This window comes from Centroberyx affinis, unplaced genomic scaffold (genome assembly GCF_046629955.1).
Source record: "Centroberyx affinis isolate AG114_WGS23_722 - 3 ecotype Tasmania unplaced genomic scaffold, CSIRO-AGI_Caff_v1 ptg003527l_1, whole genome shotgun sequence".
Classification (NCBI taxonomy): domain Eukaryota; kingdom Metazoa; phylum Chordata; class Actinopteri; order Beryciformes; family Berycidae; genus Centroberyx; species Centroberyx affinis.
The window spans coordinates 250,001-271,735 of NW_027281471.1; the positions used below are offsets into that span (position 1 = coordinate 250,001).

General features: G+C 42.0%; 1 protein-coding gene and 1 non-coding gene across 2 annotated transcripts; one reads left to right on the forward strand and one right to left on the reverse strand.

Moving 5' to 3' along the window:
* Window positions 1-564: 564 nt before the first annotated feature.
* LOC139661429 (U6 spliceosomal RNA) lies at window positions 565-674 on the reverse strand. Its single transcript, XR_011696591.1, has one exon. It is a non-coding gene; the product is annotated as a U6 spliceosomal RNA (small nuclear RNA).
* A 3,239-nt stretch (window positions 675-3,913) lies between these two features.
* ube2m (ubiquitin conjugating enzyme E2 M) lies at window positions 3,914-18,848 on the forward strand. The gene is made up of 6 exons (XM_071539829.1): window positions 3,914-4,204; window positions 9,017-9,111; window positions 13,437-13,475; window positions 14,655-14,758; window positions 15,699-15,762; window positions 17,576-18,848. Exons 1-6 carry the CDS (start codon window positions 4,090-4,092, stop codon window positions 17,714-17,716), a joined length of 558 nt encoding a protein of 185 aa, XP_071395930.1. The 5' UTR covers window positions 3,914-4,089; the 3' UTR covers window positions 17,717-18,848.
* Window positions 18,849-21,735: the final 2,887 nt, after the last annotated feature.

Here is a 21,735-nt window from a genome sequence, read left to right on the forward strand (position 1 = left end):
AACGCATACACACACACAATGAGAGAGACAGACAGGTGGGAGCTGCCAATGCCTGAAATCAAATCACTAGCTGTCTGTCTGGCTGTGCTGGTTCTCAGATGTTTTTGGTAGAAGTCTGGTTGCAGGTTCTGGTTGGAAACCCCAGTCATCACCACCCAGGGCAGGGAGTGAACACCAGGCACCCCGCTGCATGCTGGTCAATTTTGGACGGGGCAAGGAAGAAGTTCCTCTAAAAACACGAGCCACTTTAGCAGTTAACCAGTCAATGCTTCGAAGGCCTTTTTTCTGCAGAAAGTGGCAGGTGAATGTTGGGACTTAACAGCTACTGAGGCCTGCAGACCAAAACAAAAAGAAATAGTTTCCTTCCCTCACCGCCTCATTCCCAGTTCCAGCTCTGTCTGCGGCTCAGAGCCTTTATCTGTATTTGCATGCTTCATCCGAAACCCCCGGACCTGTGGTGGCTGTAACTTTTCGGCCGTTAGGCGCCTCTGCTGGTCCGACTCAAAAAACTCCCTTTGATTGCAAAGTGCAATAAATCTAGAGGAGTTTCTCTTGGTGCAGCGGCACATCGAGGAGCGCTTCGCAGATTTGCGTGTCAGCCTTTTTTGCATGGGCCATGCTAATCTTCTCTGCATCAGTCCAGGGCTGAAACAGTGGCGTTGTTTCGAGCACAAACGTAGCAGCAGGGTTTCTTTAACTTTTTTTTTTTTTGCAGCCTGAGACCTGAACTCGTCATGCTGCGTCTCGCCCCGGGGACCCAGATGTAATCCATAGGTTTAGAAACACTGAGGTTTAAAGATGATATCTGGCCCAGGAGAGACTGGTACTTGACATCTAGCATAAACAGCAAGGTAAAATATGATGATGGGTTGTGTTTAGGAAATTGTGTTTAGTGAATTTTCTAAACCACTAATGGGAGTAGTTAGTTAAACATGCAGTCCCTGGGTGTGAGTATATACCTGTGTTTGAATGTGGCTTCACATCTTGGTCTGATAGAATTTAGATGAGAATCAGAGTCACTGAAATCACCAAGTACAGTAAACATACAGGAGTTTGTGCTGGTGGTCACAGTGTGCCATGAGCAGATATGAGGACTGATCACAGAACAGCTCTTATAGCTGCAGGGTGGTCAGTGTCTGGTAAGCCCACATAAGGACTGATCTGCAACAATTCAGTAGTGGGTTAGAAGGGAATATCTCTCCTTCCATCTGTCTGACTGACTGTCCCATCCCAGTCTCCTAATTTGTGAGAGGTTGGCAGAGAAAGACAAGGATGGAGCAAGAGAGAGAGAGAGGGTGACACTGCAGAAAAAAGAAAGATGAAAGTCCCTCACATAAAAACATAATCTAATGAAATCACTACAGCCATTTCCATTCAGCCTGCCTGCCTCCTCCAAGCTGTTTCCAGAAATTAACTAATGCCAAGGGCTGGTAGCTGGTGGGTGTGCTTGGCCACAGTAAGGCTTGTTCCTGCAATTACTAAAGCATATCTGATTCATCCAACAGTAATAAAGCATTCATATACAAATTGTCATCACTGTAATAAGAGGGCAAGCTAATAACAGTCGCAGTTTTTTTTACAAGTAACCGCAAAAAGCAGTAGGAAGCAGGCAGGCTGCTCAGCCAACTAAGGTGGTGAGCTAACGTTAGGTAGCCCACTGGACTGTGAATGTGTGATCAATTACTCATGTCTCCACATCAACTGGACTGCATTTGGCTTAATAATTATATGGGAACTTTTCATACTGTGCGGATACGTCTGCCCAGATGAAGGCCTATAGCGTAAGATTGGACAGAGGTTACAAAACCATCAAGCTAGCTAACATAAGTTAGCTGGCCAAGAATAATGAAGATGCGCATCTGGCACCACTTGCGAGATAGCTGCTAGCCAGCTAGCTGCTTCACACAAGCTAGCCTATTAATAGTAACCTACATTTAGCTAATGCATGCAAACACAACAATGCTAGCAAGCAGCTATAAACATTAGCTATATCGTTACTCAAATAAACAATCCCACACATCTGAAATAACACACACTATCTCCATCCTCCGTAATCTAACAAGGTACGCTTGCTAACATTAACGTTAGCTGGCTAACTATTCTCCATTCGCCCCTGCAATATGCTTCCTCTTTCATTATTGAGCAGCATCATAAAAAAGCAAAGTGGCAGATGGATGATCGTAAAATCTGGGTGATGGTGGAAAAGCATAATTGCAAGCACTAACCTCTTCGTATCAGGTCGCATACTCCTTGGTCGCTCATTAGAAATAATATTAGCCAGCAGTTAGCCAACGTTAGCTTTGGTTTAGCCAGCTAGCTGTCCGCTTCCTTGTTTCTTTCTCCCTGCCAGGCTGCTGCTCGTAACTCCCCGTGTGAGACACGTTCACATGCGTCCCATGTTGTTGGCTTCACGTATCGGCTAGCTCGCAGGCTAGCCTAGCCTCCAAGCCTATCCACTGTGTATCTAAACGGCTCCAGCACAATGATTGCCAAACTGATCGATAGCGATAAATTGACGGGCGCAATACTGAGTCGTGCCCATTCACTTGGCTACTCCTTTCTCTGACCCTCTCTCTCTCTCTCTCTCTCTCTCTCACTCACACACACACACACTCTCTCACTCCCTCTCTCTCTCTGTATCGCAGTCTCACAACGTGTTCTTCCCGTGGGGCTTCAAAACATGTAAAATGGCAAATTGTGACTGGGAGCGTTTCGTTACAGACAGGTATAATCCTCCGCAGCAGCTAACACCCACTGGCGGATTTGTGGTAATTGCAATAAAAAAAAATGGTCAAAATGAAAGAGAAATTATGAGTAGAGCGCTGAGCGTGTCTATTGTTCTCGTTTTCTATTGTGTGTCTCTGTGTTGTGTTGTGTGTTTTCAGATGTGTTGTGTGTCAGCTGGGTGACAGCATCAATACGGCGCGGTTAATCCCCCGTATTCATTACATCACATAGGTGACTATCGCTCTCCATTTTTGCCTTGGTAAAAAAAAATAAAAAATAAATAAATAAATATAGTAAATAAAATATGGGGGGCGAAGATATGCACGCCCCTCCTCTGCGAGACGTCACGCGCGTCAGACCCAAAGGCATCTTGGGAGTTGTAGTGTTGGCGCGCTGTCGCTGTGTCTGTGATGCATCCGCTATTAGAAAACAGAATCACTCCCATAACTCGACTATAGAGAGTTTTAACTTTTAATCATCCCCAAACTTGGCAGAACCAGACTCACACTCGGTTTATATGGGATGAATCGGTACAGAATAGTTAGGGAAATTTTATGAAAATTGAGGGTTAGTAAAACAAATTATGAAATTTCAGGTTTGGGGTTTAGGGGGGGGGGATTTTGTGAGGTTGAGTCTGGCTCTACTTAGTTCGCAATTGTTTCTGTCCTTATGTTGAAAATCCATTTTGTCTATCTTTACTTTGAAGAGGGACCATTTTATGAGTCGGTTTAGAACTGGTGTTATTAGAAGAATAGTAATAATTGAGTGTGTGCAACATGAGACCCTCTGAGACCCTATAAATCTGGATATTTGAAGGCAATAATGTTTTTATAATGCCTCAAACAATGGCTTATGGTGGGGCACTGGCATCAGTCAAAATGCTGGCAAATATTTGATGGTAGCAGGTAATTTAATCTACTGTACTAGCCACTTTGGTGAGGAACCAACCATGGATTGGAAGTTCCCTCTTCTCTTAAAAATAATTTTGTTTGGTGAAATAGGGAAAATGGCTGGTGACGTAAAGCACAAAAAGTTCGCCACCTTCCCTGTTGCCAATATCCATGTTGTAACATATTAGCGTGACAGAAGTGTAACAAACACATATGTGAAACAGAACAGTCTCCCAGTGTTTTGTGAACTCCCTCCCTCTGCTCTGCCTGGCCTCTCCTGCTAGCTAACAGGCTAAGCTAGCTCAGCAGCTACAGCAGTCTTCCCATAGTGTAATTAGTTGAGACGCACCGGCTCCAACAACATTACGGTGCTGTAGAGTGATTTAGCTCTCCAAAATTTAAAGACGGACAAGCTAGGCCACGTACATCGAAGGGACATAAATATAGGCATTCAATTATCAAATAATTGAAGATGATTAAGCTCTTTTCCCTGAAGCAGCAGAAGAAAGACGAGGAATCTGCTGGAGGAAACAGAACAGGAGCCGGGGGTAAAAAAGCAAGTGCGGCCCAGCTTCGAATACAGAAAGGTAGGCTAGTTCACAACACGGCTAGCCGGTCAGCCGGTCGTGCCTACCTGACTGACTAGTTACTTCTGAACCACAGGATAACACGAACCCCCTGGCATCGACTCGGTGTTGATGTGCCCACCTACAGTTAATAAACACAATATATGCGGGGTATTGTCACAAGACGCGGAGGCTAGCTAGCTGGCTAACTTTAGCTTGAAATGCTATCAGCAAGCGGTAGCTAGCTTGTGCTATATTTGAAAACAAAACGCAAACGTCGCAACCAACCAGTCAAAAGCTAGCCCATATCTGATCGTTTTAAGCTCGCCAGTTAGCCTACAGTAGCCAACAGTAAATAACATCCTTGGTGACTGGCTTGGTCGCTGTCAAAATCCAGAAACACATCTTTGGCTAACGTTACTCTACTGCTAACTAGCTGCTAACTAGCTTACATTTGACAGTGCCATCAAATCAAGGTGTCAAGATTCATAGAGTAACGTTAAATCGTAAGCTAGTTAGCTCACGTGAGATAGCTTACAACTAGCTAACGTGCTATCTCAGTTTACTGGTAATTATCTGGAGGCTGACAAACTTCTTGTCTACATCTAGTCAGATTTTAGTAAGCTCGATAATATTTTAATTATGAGTTAACCATCCATTGAGACTATCATTGTCGTTCCTGCAATGGCCATGTATGAGAAGAACTAATTGGACAACTTGTTTGTATGATTGTTATTCATTTGCTCCACTTATTTCATAAAGTAACAGTTTATTATTTTGTAAAGATTAGAGTTATTTTCCACCAACAGAGCCCCAAAGTCCTGTGGGTAAGTTGTCATTCTGTCATCAAGTATCACGTTCACACTTTTCAAACCTGAGAGAGAACTTACACACTGACCGGCTGTGGGACATCTGCCAACAGCGTGTACAATACAAGATATGAATCAGCAACAAAATGTCCACTGAAATCCTGAAACTGGAAACAGAGCTGATGACACTGACAACAGGCAGTGCATCTAAATGTGAGGAGTGGCAGGTTAAACAGTGATAGGGATTGGCCTCGGCCCTTTGCGTAGTTTCCTCTCCTGTAGTTGACTGTGGTGTGTGGTTGGGCCGGCAGGTTCCTACACTCCAGACTGCTTCCTCTTCCACTCAGTTTCTCCACCTGGGGGCAGAGATATTCACCATTACGCACCATCTGACGCAACTATCCCTTAGGCTGTTTAGGGTGAGCACCCATACAGAAACCTGCCTGAGATGTTAGAGGGAACAGGGTGGGTGAGAACGGGCATGTTAACTAGTTAAGTAGGGGTGGGACGATCAATACGATTAGATACGCAATATGGGGTTCACTATTCGATACATCCACGATAATAAAAGTTCAATGACAACAAAGTCTGACTGTGCAGAATTATGTTTATTTCTGAGACACAAATCTTTCTAGCGATGGCATTGTCTTGCTAGAATGTAAACAACAATTTTAAAATGTCTTTACAAAGTGCAAATAATAAAATTTGGATGGAGAGCTTGCAAAACTGTGATGGTCAAGCGTCTCATTTGTGATTACTAGAGCAGAATAAAATGTACCTAATATAGCGATTCCTTTTTCTTCCCCACGGTAATCTAACTTTCTTGTCCACCAGCAGCCATGTATGGTGTCTTCCAAAACTTATCTGCTACTTTCCCTATTTCACCAGTCAACTCCAATAGATAATAATCTCCAAATGATAGTTGGCTACCTGCCATAGGGACTGGTAGAGTACAAACTTACCAGCCACACCCAAATATCTCCCAGCATTTGGCTGGTGGTTATTTCCTATGTTTATCATAACCAAAATGTACATTGCGATTCACATCTAATGGACAAGGTTGCATTAAATGGCAGCCACCTGATTTGATGTCACCAACCATCCTACAGTAGAAAGAGTTAAATGTCAACACTAGGAATGGGACAGTATATCGTGATATCAGCTCCATGTTATTCTGCTGTAGTAATCACAAATGAGACGCTTGACCATCACAGTTTCACAAGCTCTCCATTTAAATTATACTATTTGCACTTTGTAATGACATTTCTAAATTGTTGTTTACATTCTAGCAGCCAATGGCATCGCTAGAAAGATTTGTGTCTCAGAAATAAACAGAATTCTGCACAGTCAGACTTTGTTGTCATTGAACTTTTATTTATCACATCGTATCGTGGCTGTATCGAATCGTGAACCTCACATCGCGTATCGAATCGTATCGTCAGATAAGAGTATCGTCCCACCCCTAGTCAACACTAGCCTTTGCCACTGTCATTCAAATATCTTGGAGACTTGATTGACCGCCCCAAAAACCAGACAGACCACACAGACTTGCATGCTGATAAAATGGACTGAGATTTCGGCGTGTCACAGATATTTTCCTCAGAGCCTCTGTCAGAGAATGACAACAGTGTCTGGGACATCTGAAATTTTACCAGGCACTTTCACTACTTTACCCGCCACAGGTCCTATTATATTATTTATAGAGTAAAATATGTCCTCCAAATGACGGCGCACTACCTGCCACAGTGGCTGGTGGTCTGGCAGAGGAAACACAGTTTGCCAAACACAGTCCAAGATGACAGAGCGTGTGTTGGTGATTACTCACCCCGGTCACTGAGGCCCTGAACTGGCAGCTCCCACCGGTTTTTGCAGAACATTGGCGTGGGCGCAGCGCCTCACCTCACCTCAAACTAACTCTCGCCACCTCAGAAATGCGAGCTGTAAAATTGTCAATGGAACGGGCTGAAAGTACCGCGTGGCACCGATCCAGCAGCTTGCATCTGGCCTATTCAGCGCAGATAAAGATGACAGGTGTTCGGTCCGGGGGTCTGCTGTGCCTTGCTGCGCATCCTGATAAGTAGAGTTTTTTTTTTTAGTATAATAATTTTGAAATGTTAAGGTTTTTGTGGTAGGTGGTGATTTTGTTTTTATCCTCTGTCAAAACCAGGGCACTGAAACAGTCAAGGTGTTACGCGATTTTGCTCAAAGATTGGCCAAGCAGAAATCAGAAAAACACCGACTTGAAAACTAATAGAGTAAAATCCCTCCCATCGTCATGTGCATCATAGTGCTGAAACTATTAGTCGATTATTCGATTAGTCGGTCGACAGAAAACTAATTGATTCTAATTTTGATAATTAATCGTTTTAGTCATTTAGGCCTATCAAGTAAAAATACCAAACATTTGCTGATTTCAGCTGAACAAATGCTAAGATTCGCTGATTTTCTCAGTTTCATCTCATTATTAAATGAATACTTTGGGTTTTTTTGGCTGCTGGTCAGACTAAGTAAATAATCTGACCAATCACTTTGGGCTCTGGGAACTTGTGATGGGCATTTGTCATCCTTTTTATCACTTTATAGACTAAATGATTAATTGAAAAAGTAATCGCCAGATGAATCGATAATGAAAAAAATCAATAGTTGCAGCCCTAGTGCAACGTCAATGATGACTTTACACTTTCACATGCACTGTAAAAACTAGAGGATCATCTGTGACCTTCTAAGACCCAAAGAGAGTCAATAAGCGCGTTAGAGTTGCTCAGCAGAAAAAAATCCTTTAAAGGTTCCTTGAAGAACCTTCATACGTTAGAGATTTGTCGAAATGGCATCATGGATCACAAACCCTTCATGAAGGTGTTCATCAGGGAACGTTCTGTGGTTCCCCCATGGTTGCAACTAAAGAACCCCTATGGGATCCTCAAAGCCCGTTTACCTTTTAGAGTGTACGCCATACGGTTAGTTACCTGCAAGGATTGGTCTATGTCAGTGGTTCTCAACGTGGGGTGCGGGGACCACCAGGGGTCCTTTAAGGAGTTCCAAGGGGTCCCCAGTAAATTGATGAATTGTTAAACTTCACCATTATTTCATTTACAAGAAGTTTATACAATTAGAGAATGTAGAAGAATGATGTTTTGGTCATAGTTTCACTGTTTTCTCTCTGCCTACAATACAGATAGTCATGGAATTCTGGACAAAATCATATCTAACAATAAAAAATGGGGGTCTGTGGCCCTAATGTGGACTGAATTAGGGGTCCTTGATATGAAAAAGGTTGAGAAACACTGGTCTATGTGCTGAAAAGTTTTCACACACTTTCATGTACACTTAACATACACTTTGACTCTAAAAATTAGGGGTACATTTGTGATTCCTCTAAGATCCACAGACGGTGTACGATGGCCTAATGACTACTAGCCAAACACTGGTAAATATGACAGTAAATTCTCAAGTCGCCTGCTTCTGTGTGGGTGTTACACACGCTGAAGGAAAGTTCATGAGGTGCTGACTCACTGGCACTAACATCTCACATGAAAGAAGAAAAAAATTGCACACTCTAGCTCTGTATGCATAATATTTTTTTTACTGGCAACGTTATCATCAAGATATCTTATCAAGATCTTATCACTGGTTGCACAGATATTTAACTTATAAATACCCGTTGTTTCATTTGTAAGACCAAGAAGACGGTTTTATGTACGTTTTTTAGTGGAAAAAAACAAAAAATATGCATATGGAGCTGGAGTGTGTGATGCCTTTCTCTTCTTTGTTTATTCTCAGTATGTATTTTGCTGGCAGAGCGGCTGGTGAGTTTTGGAGTCCAGTAGGACAGAAGAGTCACTCTCCTTCCTCGTCACCTTATCTCCTGCAGGGTGGGCTGGGAGAGAGAGGGCTCGTCTCTGGACCGGCCTCGTCTCATCTCATCTCACTCATCACTCACCTCCCCTTTTGTTCTCTCTCTCTCTGTCTGTTTGTCTCTCTCTCTCTCTCTCTCTCTGTCGCTCTCTCTCTCTGTCTCTCTCAGACATCAATGAGCTGAACCTGCCAAAGACGTGTGAGATCAACTTCCCTGATGACGATGACCTGCTCAACTTCAGACTCATCATCTCACCAGACGAGGTGTGTGTCAGTGTGTGTGTGTGTGTGTGTGTGTGTGCATTAGTATCTCCCATACTGTGCTCTCACACTGCAAGGTGGTAGATGTGTCGCTCTATTCTGACCGACTGTGGGAGTTGGATTGCGTCTATGTAGTGGTCTGCAGCTACAAATGTTTGAATCATTTGAATGTTGTTGTGTTTTTTTTTGTTTTTCTTTTGCTGCTGTGGTATTAGCGAGTTAACATAGCTAGCTAGCACTAATTAGGTAGCTTTAATCAAAAACAAACAGGAAAAACTCAATAAAATGACTTCAGAATAGGGCTGGGTGATATATCGAAAATAAACTAAAAACCAAAAGCGACACTGGCACTCTCTCACCGACTTAATTTTGTCTTAAGTTATGTCTGTCTGTTTGATAAATACATTTGTCAATAGCCAACTTTGCATAAACAGTTTCATTTGTGTTGCTTCAGTTAAAGACCCCATGAAACAGCATCTTTACTTCCTTGATTTGATGCATTTCCTGTTGAAACAGGATGTTGGGGCGGGACATAACACAGTGAGGGATCAATCAAAAGGCTAAACCAATGGAATATGAGTCAGGGACAGAAAGGCAGTTTTATTTGATGGGAGGGGTGCGGAGGGCTGGGACTGTTCAAAAAATCTGTGATGTTTTTATTGGTTAGAAATTATATTTACGCCTTCTGGTGCTGCATGATGTCACCATGAAAGATACTCTGTTTTCCAGGAAGTAAAAGTAATGGGAGTTCCCTTCATGAGGACTTTACACTGAGAGTGACGCTTGATTGATTGATTGATTGACTTTGTTCGATAAATTAAAATACAATGTACAAATGCACATACAGTACTAAAATTCATCAGGATATCGCAATAGTCACATGACCTATTTCCATCGTGGTCCTGAGGTCTAGGCTAGAGGCAGGCAGGAAAAGGGAGTGACATGTATGCTACCAATTTCCCATTTTTACACTAAAACACCTAACAGAAACATCAATATTATACAATCATGAAAATAATAAAAAAAAACACAAGTTCAGAAACCAGTCCAAACTGTCCTAGAAAAGATGCTTCACTATACTAACTTACTCAGCATCCATTTTTTCAGTTGTTTTTTAAAACTATTCAGAGAATGAGCAGATTTAATTTCGTTTTTGGGATTTTATTCCACTCCTCCCCCCCTGTGTAGAGAAATGTACTTCTCCCTACTTTGCTTTTTAGATCTGGTTGTTTCAGGTTAGATACACTAGCCCTCGTATTCAGGCCATGAGAGTCCCGAACATACTGAAAATACCCGGTAAAATAATTTGGAAATAGACCTTGTAAAATCTTATAGACCATAATAAGTTTTAACTGTTGAATTCTACCTTCAACAGGGAGCCAATTCAACTCTTTAAAATGGTTTGGGCTAATGATGTTCTTGGACTGAGATGAAGGAAGACCCTCATTAGTTTGTTCTGAGCATTTTGAAGCTTATCTTTTGTTCTTTTAGTTATACCACTGTACCAAATTACACAGGTATAATCATAGTGGCATTGAACTAATGATGTAGCTAATGTCCTCATGGTTTCCTTATCAAGGAACTTGGATATTCTTGCCAAAGTAGCAGAGCGAGTGTAGAATCGAACAGTAAAACCAGACAGAGGAGGACAGAGTAGGACCGGAAGTAAAGTGGGTTTACCTTCAAAATAAAAGCATACCTTTTTATATTTATGACGCTAATGGTGAATGTAGCATTTCTGCACCAGGGTTAGAAAAATAAACAAATTATCATTTCATTTATTGTTATTGAGGTACATGTGACAGTATAGAGTGACATGAATCTCAGGCCGAACCAAGCGTCGTTTATTCCCCTCATCTTTCAAATTAAAGGTGTAGAGAAGTGGGAAGTTTTGAGTGGCTGGAATCAACTTCTTGTCCATTTTGCTCTTTCCAGGCAGAACTATCGTTCATGAAACCAAACGGCATCCGCACGGAAACACGCAAAAGTGCAGAAATCTGTCATTTCAGTCGGTTTCAGTGAGAGAGAGTTTAGAGTTTTAGTGCCATGTGGTCTGACTGCTGCTTCTGAGGAAACCAGTTCTGTCACACCTACTCACACCAGAATCAGAAACAATTCAGTAAAAAATATATTGAGGGGGTTCGTTTGATGTTGATGTTGACGATAAAACGGAACAGAAAAAGATCCTTATCACTGAAGAGTTTCACTCCAAAATGAGCTATCTTCCATTTGGGGAAAAACAAACCGATACCTACTCTGTCGAAATGCTTTTTGGCATGAAAGTGAAGCACATTATGAGTTACTTTTAATGAGTCACCTTAAGAGTTTTGACTGCAAATAGTTTTGCTTGTGACCACAGGATTGTCTGTGTTCTAGAAATATTGACTCATGAGCTTCAGGCAGCAATTTTCTTTAAAATGGATAAGTAGTGTTACGTGACACCCTTCATATATACATATAAAAACACATTCTGTCTCTCTGTTTTGTTACACTTATTGCCACAACAGGGTTTTGAACATGAACTCACTGCTGTACTCACTGTGAGGTTTCTAATGCTGCTGTTTAACTTGCATAACCTCCTAAAAATATGTTTGTGTTTCCTACAAAGTGGGGCTGCACAGTTGAGGTTAGAATGATAATCCTGTAATGATGATTATTAGTAGTCACAGTTATTTGTCGTGATGATTTGACTAGAGCTGCAACGATTAATCGATTAGTTGTCAACTATTAAATGAATGGCCAACTATTTTGATAATCGATTAATCGGGTTGAGTAATCTTTTAAGAAAAATAAGTCAAAATTCTCTGATTCCAGCTTCTTAAATGTGAATATTTTCTGGTTTCTTTCCTCCTCTATGACAGTAAACTGAATATCTTTGGGTTGTGGACAAAACAAGACATTTGAGGACGTCATCTTGGGCTTTGGGAAACACTGATCCACATTTTTCACCATTTTCTGACATTTTATAGACCAGACAACTAATCGATTAATAGTGAAAATAATCGACAATGAAAATAATCGTTAGTTGCAGCCCTAGATTTGACGGACAAAATTATTTTACTGCGTGATTTTTAGCATATTACATCAGCAGCTTGACTACTTTCAACTCCAGCAGACGTTCAAAATGAAATGTTTCAGATAATATTTGTGGAAAATTACAATTGCGATATGTGATGATACATAGCTGATTGTACAGTGCTATCTTTAAATTTGAAAAAGGAGCATATGTGCAACTTGACACTTGATTTACAGCTTTAACATTCTAGGATGCATTTAGTTGATGCTCTTATCTACAGTGATGGACTGAGTGCAACAGTAGAATACGCTTCAGTTCTTAGATCACCAACATTTATGGCAGGGCGATAATTCATTATTATGGTTTATCGTCTTTCAGTGGAATCATATGGTGATGATACAGTAATTTTTGGGGATTTCATGACACACAGTTATCCTGTCTGAACTGACGATAACAAGCAAATTCTATTTTAAAACTCTGACAAAATAACGTGAAACATTTGAAGGAATATTATTTGAAAATTTCAGTCACCTGGCTTTACCATTCAGTTCAACATTCATTTGATTATTTAACATGATTTTGCAGACATGAGCTATATCGTGATATGTATCAATATCAGAAAAAATCCATATGCTTATCGTGATATTGATGAATATATGGTGATACACAATTAATTGTACAGCACTATCTTTAAAGCTCTGTCGAACTCTGGTAGTGTCTTGGGTTGTGTCTCTTCCTCCATGATAAAACCCCCAAAATCAGTGATTCTGTGATCTGTTGCTCTGGTAGAGGAGACTGGAGAATTGTGTTGTTGTTTTTTTTTCTCTCTCCATTCACTGCCATTGTATGGAGGAACAGTCTGAAAATCACTTCTAGCACATAAAGGAACGCCGACAAAGCAGATTCTCACAAAAATTCTTCTAAAAAAAACTAGTCCTGCTGCTGAATTGTTTGAGAAGTGAATCTCTTTCTTTATGTTTATTAAACCTTTCAGTTTGAACAAGTGGAACACTGAAAGCCTGTCTGGGGAAACTGCCGATGGAACAAAGAAAATAATACGTTTACCAATAATTGTAAACAAGCAGGGGGGGAAAAAGTATGTTAAAAAAGTAGAATAAGCTTCAATTCTTAGATCACCAACATTACAAGCAACCAGGAGTGAGCAGGTCAAGGGTCAGAGCCGCAGCACCCTGACAGTAGATGTTATGAATATTCCTGTGTCCCGAAAACGATCATGTTTAGATAGAGAAGTTTGGAAATGTGCAGAAAGTTGACTGTGGATTTAAACGGCTCTGCTCTCTTTGTCTCGCAGGGTTTTTACAAAGGTGGAAAGTTTGTCTTCAGCTTTAAGGTGAGCGCTCTGAGGAGGAGGAGGAGGAGGAGGAGGAGGAGGAGGTCGTTAATGCTGCTTCACCTCCCTGGTTCTGTCTGTCTGTCTTCCTCTCTCTCTCTCTCTCTCTCTGTCTGTCTCTCTCACTTCTTGTGCCCCGTTTCTGTCTCTATCTCTCTATTTCTCTGTTTCGTTCTCTCTCTCCCTCTTTTTCTTCCTCTCTCTTTCTCCATCTCTCTCTCTCTTCCTGTCCAGTGAACCTTGTCATGTCGCTGCTGTTGTGTGAAAACCTTGTAACTCCATATACTCCATATATACACCACATATTATATATAGAGTACTGTGCAAAAGTCTTAGGCACATGTAAAAGAAAAAAAGTAAAGCGAAGATGCTTTCAAAAATAATGAAATGAAAAGTTTATAAATATCTAAAAATGTACTATAGAGCAGTCTACTGACACACTAATGCAGAAAAAAATGAATAAACATCTAAGACACAATTTATATAAAAACTCTTTGGTGCCTAAGACTTTTGCACAGTACTGTTTATATTGTTTTTCATTTTTAAACTTTAAGGATTACATGCTCCTCCATGTGTTGGAGGAAAATTGTACGGCCCTTGGTGTCATGAAACTAGTCCTGAAACAATTAATCGATTAGTCAGTCGACAGAAAATTAATCGGTTACAATTTTGATAATCAATTAATCATCTTAGTCATTTATCAAGTAAAACATACCAGACAATAAGATTTGCTGCTTTTCTCTGTTTCATGTTATTAAATTAACACTTTGGGGTTTTTTTGGCTGCTGATCAGACTGAGGCAGTTTTAGTCACTTTGGGCTCTGATAACTTGTAACTTGTTTTTTAAACATTTTACAGACTAAGTGATTAATCAGTTAATCAAAAAAAATAATGGATAAATGAAAATAATTGTTAGTTACAGCCCTGCATGAAACCCTTTCAAAACCCCGCTGGATAAACTGAAAAATACATAGTAGTCAGTCTGAAAACAAAGCTGCTCTTCTGAGGTCCTTCTGAGATTCAACCTCCAGAGACAAAAAGTTAATATACTGACGTTTGTGTGTGTGTGTGTGTGTGTGTGTGTGTGTGTGTGTGTGTGTGTGTGTGTGTGTGTGTGTATGTGTGTGTGTGTGTGTGTGTGTGTGTGTGTGTGTGTGTGTGTGTGTGTGTGTGTGTCAGGTAGGACAGGGTTACCCCCACGACCCCCCCAAGGTAAAGTGTGAGACGATGGTGTATCACCCCAACATCGACTTGGAAGGAAACGTCTGCCTAAATATCTTAAGGTACGTGCAGAGCAGCTCTGCCGTGGGTTCGTTTTTTTATTTTCATGCAGCTTTCAATTTTCATTTCAATTCCTGTGTAGTTTCAGTTGGTTTTCAGTGTGGTTTTGGTTGTTTTAGTTTAGTTTTTATTCAGTTTCAATTCTAGTTTTAGCATTTTTGCATAGGGGTGTTATCTTTCAAAGGTAGAAGTTAGTCATAGATCGAAGTTCAGAACAGGTGTCTTGTAGATGTTTGTGACAGTTATTGTGTAATACAAACAATAAATCATAAACTCTTTCTTAAATTACTTAACATGAATTTTTCAATTAGCGTTCAGTAAAAATAGCCCCAAAGTCTCCACCCAGCCTGCACATACACAAAAAGACACCAGCTAAAAACATTTAATTCATTATTTTATTATTATTATTATTTTTTTTATAATTATTTTTATTAGGGACCAGCATGACAATGGACAGATGTAGTTACAGATGTTTTGTTTCTCTTTTTTTTTTTTTCCCTTCCCTCCCCTCACATCAGGTTTCCCACCCATAACCCAAATTACATGTATAAAGAATTCAAATTAAAGTAACTACACGCATAACAATATGGTGACATATACATTGAGTTTCAATATGACTGTTAGATAAAAATAAATACGCTAAATTACACAAAGTTGAATGGAGTTGGGTATGCGGGAGGAGAGAAACCAAAACAAAAACAACAGAGAATTTTTATTATTTTTTAACACCTAGTTTAGATTACAATACTAACCCAGGTACACACACTGACATCTTTTTTTTTTTTTTTTTTTTTTTTTATTGATTATGTCTTTTTTCAGATTTTTTTTCTTTTTCCTTATGAAATGCTGAATCGTTTCCAGCCTCTCTCTAACCCTAACCTCTGGAGGCTGAGTGGAAGAAGTGTGTTTGGTAATAATGTGTTTTCTCTGTTTTCCTCACAGAGAGGACTGGAAGCCCGTGTTGACAATAAACTCCATCATCTATGGCCTACAGTATCTATTTCTAGTGAGTTTTAACACTTTTACATTTAAACTCATCCAGCAAGCCAACATGCAGTTATTATTATTATCTGGATTAGGGATGTCAGTCTCGGTTAATTTTGCTTTCGATAGGCCACCCATTTTATATTATGTTATATTACTAGATTTCAGCATTGAGGTGCTTACATTCATGAATTTGCATAGGCATACTAACCTAAAAACCTGTTATTGGGAATCGAGAAAGTTTCAGAGCGACAGAGACAGAGCATCCCCGTAACCATAGTAACTCACTCACTCAGGAGAGGGAGAGACGCAGACGTCCTGATTACTCTGAGCAGCATGCATGGGAATAAATTACAATATAATAGATTTGTGTATATTTCTTTCTTTCCCCCGATGGTCTGAGTAACTCTCTGCTGCTCTGTCTCTGTCCTGCTGTCAGTGTCCTGTTTTCACGCCGCGCCGTTATCAGTTATGAATTTGTTTTCCACTGCGTGAGAAAATGGACTTGTAAATTGTAAAATGTAAATTGTAAAATGTAAATTGCGTGAGTCTCTCAGTCAGTGTGTGAGAGTTGGCAGCCCTGCTCAGACTGCTAGTTGAGCGGAGTGTGTATGCAAATTAACCTATAGACCGACATGCCTAACCGGTCAAAAATATTCTCATTGACATCCCTGATCTGGATCTGACCGTCCTTACCCTCCATTACTCCTCACTGACCTGCTCTCTCTGTTTGTTTTCCTCCCCTTTCACACACACCCCCCCCCCCACACACACTCTGCCTTTCCTCTCCTCATATCTCCTCTCTCTCCTCTCCTCCTCCTCCCCTTTCACCTCTCCCTCCCCCCCCCCCACTCTGCCTTTCCTCTCCTCATATCTTCTCTCTCTCCTCTCCTCCTCCTCCCCTTCTCTCCTCTCTTGTCTTCTCTCTCCTCTTCTCCTTTCTTTCCTCTTGTCTCCTCTCTTCTCGTCTCATCTCCTTCCCTCTCCTCTCCTCTTGTCTCCTCTCCTCTCCTATTCTTCCTTCTCCTCGTCTCCTCTCCTCTTTTCCCCTCTCCTCCTGTCTTCTTACCTCCTCTCCTCTCCTCCTGTCTCCTTACCTCTCCTCTCCTCCCCTTTCACCTCTCCCTCTTCCCCCCCACTCTGCCTTTCCTCTCCTCATATCTTCTCTCTCTCCTCTCCTCCTCCTCCCTTTCTCTCCTCTCTTGTCTTCTCTCTCCTCTTCTCCTTTCTTTCCTCTTGTCTCCTCTCTTCTCGTCTCATCTCCTTCCCTCTCCTCTCCTCTTTTCCCCTCTCCTCCTGTCTCCTTACCTCCTCTCCTCTTCTCCTGTCTCCTTACCTCCTCTCCTCTTCTCCTGTCTCCTTACCTCCTCTCCTCTTCTCCTGTCTCCTTACCTCTCCTCTCCTCCCCTTTCACCTCTCCCTCTCCCCCCACTCTGCCTGTCCTCTCCTCCTATCTTCTCTCTCTCTTCTCTCCTCCTCCCTTTCTCTCCTCACTTGTCTTCTCTCTCTTCTTCTCTTCTTCTTTCTTTCCTCTTGACTCCTCTCTTCTCGTCTCATCTCCTTACCTCTCCTCTCCTCCCCTTTCACCTCTCCCTCTTCCCCCCACTCTGCCTTTCTTCTCCTCCTATCTTCTCTCTCTCCTCTCCTCCTGTTCTCTCCTCTTCTCTTCTCCTTTCTTCCCTCTTGTCTCCTCTCTTCTCGTCTCATCTCCTTCCCTCTCCTCTCCTCTTGTCTCCTCTCCTATTCTTCCTTCTCCTCGTCTCCTCTCCTCTTTTCCCCTCTCCTCCTGCCTCCTCTCCCCTCCTCTTGCCCCCCTCCCCTCCCCTCCCCTCCAGGAGCCAAACCCGGAGGACCCGTTGAACAAGGAGGCGGCGGAGGTCCTGCAGACGAACCGGCGGCTTTTCGAGCAGAACGTCCAGCGCTCGCTGCGGGGGGGCTACGTGGGCGCCACCTACTTCGAGAGGTGTCTTAAATAACTCGGCGTCCCACCGTCTACCCCCCCCCCGCCACCCCCCCTCCTCTCCCCTCCCCCTCCCCCTCCCCTCCCCCTCAAACCCCCCCTCCACCCCCCCCTGCCCCCCACTACTCTGCCCTGCTCGCCAGCAGCAGCAGCAAGCAGAAAGCAGCACGCCAGAAGACGCTTTTCTGTTTTAAAACAAAAAAAGAAGAAGAAGAAGAAGAAGAAATCCCCCCCCCCCTCCCCCTCCACACACACCCTTCTCCCCCTCTATTTCTCTCTATTTTACTTACAAGACGCATTCTACCGTTTACACACCACTGGGGGACGCCGACCCACAACACACACACACACACACACACACACCTGACTGACTCGAAACGATGGCCGACGGCGGACGGCGGGTTGCCGATGGCGACGGAAGATGAAGATGAAGATGGAGGGTGGGGGGGGTAGAAAGGGAGAGGAAGGAGGTGAGGAAGAGGAGGAGGAGGAGGCAGGTGTGGGTGGTCAGTGAATGTTGCTCGGGTGAGTCGATAATTCGGTAAATGCCACTACGCTGATGATGATGATGATGCCCACACGAATTTCTTTTTTTTCTTTTTTTATTATTTCCTTTTTTTTGTGTGTGTGTGTGTGCAGAGAAGAGACGCCAACTGACCCACAGACAGACAGACACACACACACACACACACACACACACACACACACACACACACAGACATGCCTCGCTCTCCCTTTCTACTTAAAGACTCGCTGGTGTTTCATGTATGTATGTTAAGAGCATCCAGCGAGCACTCCTGAACGGGAGAGGCCGAAACTTGATTCACTACACACACACACACACACACACACACACACACACACACACACACACACACACACACACACACACAGACGACAGACACACACGAGTGAGACACGCACGCACACGCTACATGCTCCTACACTTAGGTAAATCCCAGGTACACGCGCACACACACACACACACACACACACACACACTCGGAAACAGACAAACATGCCATAAACAGTGTAAGAGGACTGACCGACACAGATCTAGATCTAGGAATACAAGATCAGAAATGTCAGACGGACGGGGCTGTTGTGGGAAGGGGAGATCTATGTGTTTTGTTTAATGGGGGTACTTGGGTGGGTGGGTGGGTGGGAGGGGGGGAGCGGGGGGGGTTGAATTTTCGTGGGGGGGGGGGGGGGGGTGGAGGGTGGGCGGGGTAATATAGGGCGAGGTCGCGGAGGGGAGGGGCTTAAAATGTTACGATTCTATTGTGTATATTGAAACCCCAGCTGTTCACATTGACTGCAATATGAATTATGTTAAATAAAATATGAACTTGAATGATTATAATTATTGTAACGTCCATCTGCCGCACCGCCGCCTCGGCCCGGTGGCGTTTTTTTTTTTTTTTTGGAGCGCGGAGACACTCCACATGACAGAAACATGAAATATGATCGTAGTCGAAATTTATCAACATATTTTCCGTAACTTGCTGGGATCATTGTGCCTTCTTTGAATTCCCTCGCATGTGATAAAGATAAACTAATATATGGAAGCACCTAGCATGACACATCAAGTCTGCTAAGGCTGGGATCACACTTAAAGAATAATATTCTACTTAGTTTTAACATGGAGGTTATTCAGCTCTGGACCGCCATGAAAACCAGAATATAAACTAATCACCAAGATCAGATGGACAAATTTGTAGCGTTCAGGGGCCGGATTCACCAATGTGTTCTGAAGATAGATCTTAAGAAATGACATAAGAGGAAATTTTAGGAAGTTCTTAAGAAGGCTCTTAAGTGCAATTCCTCAATATTTTCTTAGTAACAGTCTCATTTCTTATGAATTTCTTTAATTTTCCAAGTTAAGAACTTCTCAAAATAGGGCCTGAATTAATTCTGGTTAATAAACTTTAGGGTTACTCCCATTGAGGCTAGGAGACAAGGCTAGGAGGCTAGGAGACAAGGCTAGGAGGCAACCCAAAGTGCTTCCATCTACAAAACAATTGGGGAAAAACCTATTTAGAGCAACTAGAGCAAAGATTTAAACATTGGTTGCTGTTGGTAACTGTAAAATTTGCAGCTTATTTTCAACAGACATGAGACAGAGGCCTACCTGGCCCTACACCAAATAAAGCTTTACAATAAATGTTCATCTTAATGTTAGGTGTAGGGGAACCTATGAAGACTTTGAACTATAACCTACTTGTCTAAAATGTGTTTAAATATATGATATTAGAGGCTTACCTTTTCACTGTAGGAGTTTTAAGACAGGTGAAGGGCCGCCTGAAAGTTAAGAAAAAAAATCAAGAACAAATTTGAGAACTTTCATTTCAAGAATACCATTTATTCCTAAGTTTTTTCTTAGGAAGAAACATAAGAAGAAAGTTAAGAAAACATATAAGAACTGTTTTTGAGAATAGCATTTTTTCCTATATTTTTTTCTTGAGACTAAAGTTAAGAAAAAAATGGCACTTGAGAAGATTTTTTGTCTTAAGAGGGTTTTGTGAATCCGGCCCCAAATTTTTATTTTCCCATTCATTTGAATGAAAACTGACATTTAACACGTTGGTGAACAGATCCAACAACAGATCCTCCTGCTGTGATTTTCTGACTGTTGGTCCGACGCTTTACAACAGAATTTCACTGAATAGCATTTTTATTGAAAGACGAGATCATAGCGGAGGGATATAATTTAGGGGAGAGAGTTCCTGCTTGGGAGACCGGACCTACTTTTATTTTTAAATGCAGATTTTTGTGTAAACCAAGAATAGAAATGTAAAATGAAGACGGACTCAGGATGCGTTGTTGTCTTAATAGCAGGATAAGTTGTTGAATCTGTTCACTCAGTTTTCAGTCTATTTTCTTGCCTCATTCAAATAAATGGGAAGTAAAAATCTGAACGCTACAAACTTTGTCCAGCTGCATCTGATCTTGGTGAGTAGTTTATATTCTGGTTTTCATGGCGGTCCAGAGCCGAATAACCCCCATGTTAAAACTAATTTGAATATTGCTTTAAAGAGTACGCACCAAACCCAAATCTGTGATGTCACCACCTGTTGTACTCTATAGAAGGTGACATCACCTGGCACCAAAGATCAGCCAATAGCAGAAGGCCAGTTCAGTAGCATGCTGCTTTTTTACCTTTAGATGTCAGGCTTTACACAGATTTGGATTTGGGGTTGAGTCTCTCTCTAAAGGAAAAAACCACCAACAGCTATCTGTGATGTTCCTTACATTTCTGGGTCCCATTTGGCTGTTTGGTGGCCTGTGGAAAACTGGCCAATCGCAGACGAGGTGACATCATGTAGAGAGTCGTGTTTCCAGCAGCTACAATGGAGTTTGATGGCAGAAAAATGTTTCAGCGATCTGAAACAGCAGCATGATGCAATGCAGCTGCAAGACATGTTTTGAGTAAGTTAAAAAGTTTTTGTGATGAAAACTTTTCATCACTGAATCAAAGTTACAGTGAATATTTATGTTTTATTGATGAAGATGTGCGATCGGCTTCATCTCAGTACATTTGAGGAGGAGAGGAGACAAGAGGAGAGGAGACAAGTGGAGAGGAGAGGAGATTAATTGGATATGTTCCAGGGCTGCATCATCTTCTTGGGGAACCTTATGTTTGGTAACATCGCCTAACAACTTAAAAAAAAGAATCACCTCACCTCATGGCATCTTCAAATATTGGGGTGTGAAAACTTGGGATGTGAGGTCACGGGCAAAATGGAAAGAATCTGACATACAAAACATTGTTTTACATTAAAAAAAAAAACCGTGCAGCTGCTATCACACAGCTATCTGATTATACATGTATGTATTTCTTCATTTTAAAGCTGTTTCTTCCCAGGGACCGGTCTCTGCTGAGCACCATCCTGCTTCACACTCATTGCAGTTACACTCTTCACCTACTGGGGGCTTCCCAGTACAACCAGTCAACCAGCCAGCAAGAACGACATGGAACTGAAGCTGTGATTTTGGACTAAAATCCTCACCCACCCACCCACCCACCCAAAAAAT